Genomic DNA, 7573 nt, shown 5'->3' with positions numbered 1-7573 from the left:
AGCGTGGCAGTTTAAGATATGAGAGATACCTTAGACCTAATAGAACAACCTTGTTAACTATTTAGCTCTTTAAGTAGTGACGCGCGCCCAGGATAGACGATCAGATTAGTAAAAAAAAATCGATAGTCTGAAATACTCGAGCGCGTCAGATTAAGATATTGGGGGTTGATTTTAGTGTTTTAAGACTAAATTTAACTAATCTGACGATAAGTCCTTGACGCCGCCAAGTTATAGGGTCGCGAACATGTAAAAAAAAAAAAAACGTTAATCCGGCATTCTCGAGCGCGATTGTTTTTATTTTTATTTTGAAGAATATAATCTAAAACTTACTAAAAATACCAAATCTGCCGGTTTCCGCGTGACCGGAAGTCTGGAGGAGCCATTTCGTCTTCCGAAAAACGCGTTGCAGTATATATAAGTCGCGAACGATACATTTTACAAAAAAAAAAAGTTTGAATAAACAAAAAAGGTAATTTTATTTTACACAAAAAAGGTCTCTATACATTTTTGTCCAAAGTTAAAACTTTTTGACTTCGAAAACTGAGGGTGTTAAGAAAAATTGATATGAAATAACGATGATTAAAAAAAAGAAACTCTCAAACCTTTTTCGGTCAGATTAAGAGAACCCACCAACATTTTTGTCAGATTAAGAAAATATGCTTTCAGGAGACCGAGATAAACCTCCCCTATGAAAATCTGACGCGCTCGAGTATTTCAAAAGGACTTTTTTTTCTGCATTTTCAAAAATTCATCGTAACTTATCGTCACGCCGAAATCGTCAGTTTTTTTAAGGGGAGCTTCCTTGGGGCCTACTTAACACCCCTTCCGAAAATCTGACGCGCTCGAGTAAATTTTTTTTTTATGCATTTTTGACGAATTAATATGCCTAGCCCCACCACGCAAACCGGCAGATTAGTATACCGTTGTTATCAGAGGCACTTGGGGCGTACGTAGTATGAATATCTGACGCGCGAGAATGCCCAAGTAACTATTTTTTTTTACATTTTTGAAAATCCGTACACGCCAAACCCACCGCTAAAATGGTTTTTACCATAGAAGGTTTTCTTTTCGAAATTATTTTATCTATCGATTTTGATAAGTCTCGACGGCGCCGTTTAATTACGCCATTTAGCTACCTCGCCTCCCTATCTAATGACAGTCCGTTAAGATATCATTATATGCTTATATTGAAGGTTTTTTTTTCTCAAAGAAGAATATGAATATAGGTATGTATATTATTTTTTATAAGATGCACTTTTCAGTTATATCTTTGGAAAAATTTCCTTCTTAATATTGATTGTATCTGTACAGCGAAGTCGATGATGATCTTCATGCAATGGTACCCGTCCGATTAGGGCCCTTCTGGCCTCCTCCACTCAAGCGATAGCTCAAGCCGAGGTTCGTGGTCCCCGTCAAGGGGGGACGCCCTTGTGCATGTCGCTACCAGGGTGAACCTTCAGTTCACCCCCGCGTCCGCGTTAAAATGTAGAAGCCCTTCTGGCTAACATTGAGAAACACCTTACAAAAAAAAAATGCAATGGTACAAATATTCGTTTAAAAATCAATATATTTTGAACTTATGTAAACTATATTGTAACATTGTTCTTAAATCCGTTATTTATTAAAAATAATACACATATCAAAATTCAACAAGATTTATAAAATTAAGTCCAAAACTTCAATGTAAAACATAAATGGAAACAAAAATTAAAATCAGTTACAGCTGTCTTATTAATATTCATTTTTACATCGCGTTCCGTTCATTGTTCGTGCGCACAAACTTTCTTGACGTCAAGTTTTCATCTTAAATTACTCGGAGGGGTCGTACCACACGCGAATATATTGCAATTCATTACAAGACGAACGCTAGAAACCGATACACAATACACAGTTGTTGCATGTAAATTACTCGACGTACTCATAATCTCGCCAGAAGCCAAACAATAGAGCAATAAAAGCGACTAGCATTGACTCGGGAAAGCTACCAGGTATCGACAACATATAAATCAGACGAGCACTATACTTGCACTGAAAATATATCGAGAAGTCCCGAGCGTTACAAAGTAAACAGCACCAGCGCATAAGTCAGTTTTCAACATAAAATACGTTCCGTAGAAGTGGGACACGGTGAGCTACGTTCATATCTGTCGCATCTCTACTTTGATTTATTTTCAAAAAGCGACAAACTTGTAGCAAATTCCCTTTATTTATCGTGTTAGTGCGACGAGACATTTATGGATTTGGGAAAACAACTGCGCACTAAATTTAGGAGAAATGATAGTTTTATTAAGTTGTTTTCTATAAGCGGTAAACTTGCAACTTGTGCGTTATTTGAATTATTATGGAGGTAAAGTTTACAATAACGCGTAGTTACACTAAAATCTGAAACTCAAAAGAAACCATTTGTTTCACCAAAATACCTTCACGCGGTGTTTCGTAAGCACAATCTCAAGAGCATCAAGGCAGGCAGTGAAAATCCGCTCTCATTGCGCATTTTAACAACTATACCATTCTTAATAAAAAGGCCCTTTAGATTCTATCAAATTATACCGTTTAAGTTGTAACTTAACTATTGTTTAATGTTAATGCATCATTACGCCTTTATTCAATCATTTTAAACAATTGGCACTTTACTTACCTGTACAACTTCAGAAAATTCTTAGAACTATACCTTATATTTTACGTTACAGCTTGTACAATTGGTTCCTTAACGACATTCTGAATTTTTATTTAATATTGAAATGAAATAGATCGTTTAAATCATCCCCACACTGCACCCTGCGCCGTAATCATCGCCTGAGTCGGCTGCGTCATTCGTAAATCGTAATCGTAACATCTCGATGCGATGGTATCAATCACGTACCTCTACGTGATCCCACCAATTTTACCATAATTAGATCCGTTCTCATGACTTACTGCATTTTTGTAACTGCTATTATATGTGGAGTAAAGGTTTTGTTAATTGTAATGATGAAATCGGGTTGCACAATGTTGTTTAAAAGATTAGATACAAAAAAATGTTGACAAACAAGCACACGCGAGTTCGAACCCCATCCTTGTCGTCAAAGGTTTGATGATTCAATGCATATATTTTAGCAAAATTAGTAATAACAAAAATACATATTTAGCAAAATTAGTAATAAGTAACAGTGGATGTTGTTACGATTGAATTCATTTCAATAAAAGCCGGTCAATTTCTAAGGTTAGAGTAGCTGTGAGCAGTCTTCATAAATGTTTGTTGGAGCTGCAGAAAGTTTATACGTATGGTAAACATTTTTTTTGACCTTACTTAAAAGTGTTTATTTATTACCCCAATGCGAAAGACGAAGGGTATTTTTTTTAGAATGTATGAGTATTTTTTTGTCCCGCTCTACAGCCCAAAACGCTAGATGGATTTTGAACTATGAGGTGATATCTTTAATCATGTGTGGGTAACAGAGGTAGTGCCTGAAGGCTGAATATTAGACTCTTGTTGGATTTAGTGGAGAAAGTGATACAGGGAAAGAAGTCGTAGGTTTTAGAAGAGGTAGTTAGTATTGTCTTAAATAATAAAATAAATAATGGATGCCTTCAATTTTGCCTTCGCTTTCATAATATCATAATATTACATTGCATTGCATTGTAAAGGTCAAAAATTATAATTTTAAATTATATATTCAAGTAAATAAAGTATAAAACATTTTAATTAATTAAATTTATTATCCTCCAGAGCCATAAAAGCAAAATAATTATTAATAAAATGGTTTTGTTTTCCGAAAGGAAAAAATAAAATAAATATGTCGAGACCCAAATTTTATTCCTTTTAAATAAAAAAAAGACATTGTAACGTCAGGCGCCCTTAACACTTTGAACAGAAATTTTACTCTAAGTATGTAATAATATCTAAAATTATATGTACTTACTATAAAATAATAATGGCCGGTTTCACAACTTGATGTATGTTTTATTTAGCCTTTCTCCTACTTTAACTAACAAAATTTATAAAAAAAAAGTCAAAAGGTGTTAACGACACATTATCAATAAGCAGTGAAACCGCTCATAAGTCCAATACTTGCCGTAAAGCACTGACAAAATAAAACTATTTACATATTATAACTAAAGAAAGCCTTAATGGCATCGAGTCACTCAATAATTTGCAAATAATGACGTGAAAATACTGGAATATTGTTGATATTGATGCAAAAAAAACCTGTAAGTATTTATGTGGAGCTCAAAACAACGCCTCTATACAAAATAATCTATACTGTAAAGCTGAAGAGTTTGTTTGTTTGAACGCACTAATCTAAGGAACTACTGGTGCGATTTGAAAAACTAATTTGATTTGCCCATTTATTGAGCTAAAGCTAAGCTATAGGCGACTAAAGCTAAGTTAATGCGGGGCAGTTACAAATATATATAATTATTTACTAATTTCTCTTCTAACTATCTATTTAAAAATTACTAGGTCTTTATACATTATCAAATATCTCCTGTAACGACAGAATGTTTCTAATTAGCTAAAATTATTATTTTAGGTGACGCTTCTGAACGTTATATACAAAAATACAAAAAAATAATGTAATTTAATAAATATTAGTTATTGTAAAAAAATGTGTGCGTGTACCAGTGTACACGCGTAAGAAGTGAAACTTCTTTATGACCTTATTTTTCAAAAAATAATTTACTATATGCAACTTTAAAGAAATACGTCGAATCAAGCGTGGTAGGGATAAGAAAAAGATGGCGCGTAACGGAAAAATGTCACGCGTAACGAAAAAATGTTACACTAAATTTTTTTCCAATAAAAGTAGTAAAAAAGTTTCACTTCAAAAACTTAACTAAATACAAATTTAAGGTGCATCTTATTTTTGTTCTAATATATTAAGGCATTAATAATAAAAAATGTAAAAAAAAAAACTAAATATTTATAAAAGTAACCAAAATTGAATTTATGTCATGACGTGAAAATAAAGTACTCGGCAGTTCTCCATGCCGCGGCCGTCTCGGGCGGCGGAGTTCACGGCTTTAAAAAAAAAACTTAAAAACGACAGGACAGTATTACTAAAATAGTGTTTAAGAATAATGTAAACTCTAAGATCTCGTTCATAGTAGTAGTAGTTCAAGTAAAAATAAATAACTTATAATGAGTAGTTACCTATTAATAAATCTAGTCTTTATTTTTACAAATATCAGAAGAAAGGCGCGAGGAAAGAGAAGACCTTTTATTGCTGTAGCATTTCGTTAAAATTTATATTAAAATGAAAAGGAAATATTTAGATACATATATATTACTGCAATTAATGAGTATATAAAGAATAGTTATTAAATCACAAAACAACAATCAGAAATGCGGCTCGTATTTCATGCAGAATATATTCGCACAACCTTTGACATTGTAATAAACACATACAACCTAAGCTATTGTCAGTAATCATATCTAAAATCATATGAATCTGTACTTGAGGCGCTATCCTTCCTATTTCTGTAATATTTATCTTTGTCGTTTTTAAATCTTTTACCACCGTACCTTCTATCGCTATACTTTATTGTACGACCCTCGAATTCTTCTTCATACGAACCTCTCCAGTTATAGTCGAGTTGATTGTTCCTCCTTTTATTACGACCATTGTGAGTATCTCTTGGCAAAATGGGATCTATAGGTGATTCGCGGATCGGTTTTATAATAGTCGGTTGGTTTATCTCAGACTTAGGCGAGTTAGGCTGCTTTGTTCCTACAAGATCTGCTATATAAACTTTCCTCTCTATTTTGTAACCACGTGCCGTTTCAAATTCTGAAAAAATATGTTGTTTAAAATAAGTAATAATAGATACACAGTAATATAATCGAATTTTACTTAGAGTAGGAACGTTTGTTATTCAGTAAACATACTGCGATCACCGGTATTTTGATGATGCTTTTCATCCTGGATTAATAAGGTACTTTTCTACTACATATAAAAAGCTGGGTTAAGCATCTATTATACTATACACATAAGTCTCTATAATGCATTATTATTATATTAAACAAACGAAATTTTGTTAATATTATCAAAAATAGAAAACATTACAGTCAAATAAATTCTTGTAAACAAAATCACATTAATATCAAAAAAAAATTGGGGCACTTTTTACTTACAGACACTAATTTTTAACATATCTTTAAGTTGCATATTGTCTTATAAGACAAACTTAAATTATTTTCGTTTTAAAATGAACGGAAACCTAATACTGTAATAATAAGTACATACTGTCGATAGCTCTGGCAGCGGGCCACAGCAGTCGATCGCGCAGGTATCGACACACCATGTACCCCGTACGGTTCAATCCATGCGTGCAATGAACACCCACCAAGGAATCTGTAACAAAGAATCTATTAGCTCCATATTTTTATAGGGACAGATAGATATGAAAGTCTGCTACAATTTTTGCAGCAAGGCGATTCGTCTATATCTTGCCAGATATAAACTTTTTAAATCTCGTTTTACGCTTAGATGCAATGACCACTTTAAATTTATACGTACAAGCATGATAAAAATCAAAGTTCTTAAATCTTCTCATTAATTAATTACCAAATATATTCCCTATTAAAATCTATTTCCTCAACAACAAAAAATTAAAGGTCCATGATTTCCCAATCATATCACGCTACAGCTTTACGGAGTCTGTCAAACCATACATAAACAAGTGTAAATACGATATCGAATATCATTCACGATTTCATACCAATAAAATATGGACTACGGTGATATCCACTACGACGTTTATCATCTGGATGATCGCGTGACAGCCAGCGCCTTTAATTTATAGCCTCTGTAGATCGTGTTAAACACTGCAGTTTTCTTTTTTGCGTAAACATACACGCCTACAGCGCACCTATCTTATTGTGTGAGATTGAGAGCAACGTGATTTAATTAATCGTTACACTTTTATACTATTACAATTCTAACTTACAAAGCAAATAAAAAAAAATCTTAAAAATTTACCAATGAATAATCATAGATTTATAGTAAATTAGTGTTATAATTATAACCATTTGCATTGCAATAACGCGAAGAGTTTGGATCCTAACCCGAACATCACCATTCACGTTTAGCGCCAAATAAAATTAAACCTCATAATCTCTAGCAAAACTATTACGAACAATTTACAAACGCAATCCGCTGTACGCTACTATAGCTCCATCTTAACTTCAATCAATAAATCACTAAGAAAAATACAGCGCGTCATCGTGTTTACTTCAAAATACTGCAAGCAGCGGGGTCGTTGACTGCTCGCACCCCTCGCACCCCCGGTGGGGTTAGCGGCGGAACTCGCGGCCCGCGGTTTGACACTTCCTCAGGAAGACCTTTGAAGTGTCGCAAGATGCTACCCTACGCCTGGAGTCGAATTTACACTTTTTTGAGGGGGAGGCGATATAATGATGTACATGTTAATATATAGAGTAAAGGTGATTTACAAAAAAATTCTAAATCGAGAAAAAGTAACTGCTCTTTTAAATGTTTGCATAAGGCTTTAAATAGCCTTACACCTAAAGTAAACATACATATTAATAAATTCTTCTTAGTGACATTCTCACAGAACATATTCAAGAGCA

At 33.5% G+C, this 7573-nt stretch overlaps 1 protein-coding gene across 1 annotated transcript in view; it reads right to left on the bottom strand.

Moving 5' to 3' along the window:
* Window positions 1-4734: 4734 nt before the first annotated feature.
* The window catches only part of LOC123696849 (RNA/RNP complex-1-interacting phosphatase), a 42318-nt gene continuing 39479 nt past the window's right edge, over window positions 4735-7573 (bottom strand). The window contains exons 6-7 of the mRNA XM_045643227.1: window positions 6228-6335; window positions 4735-5771 (exon numbers count right to left, since the gene is read on the bottom strand). Coding sequence (XP_045499183.1) covers window positions 5765-5771; window positions 6228-6335 — 115 coding nt within the window. The 3' untranslated portion in view covers window positions 4735-5764. The remainder of the gene's footprint in view (window positions 5772-6227; window positions 6336-7573) is intronic.

This window comes from Colias croceus, chromosome 13, assembly GCF_905220415.1.
Source record: "Colias croceus chromosome 13, ilColCroc2.1".
NCBI classification, from domain to species: Eukaryota; Metazoa; Arthropoda; class Insecta; order Lepidoptera; family Pieridae; genus Colias; species Colias croceus.
This window is presented reverse-complemented; position numbering and strand designations above follow the sequence as displayed.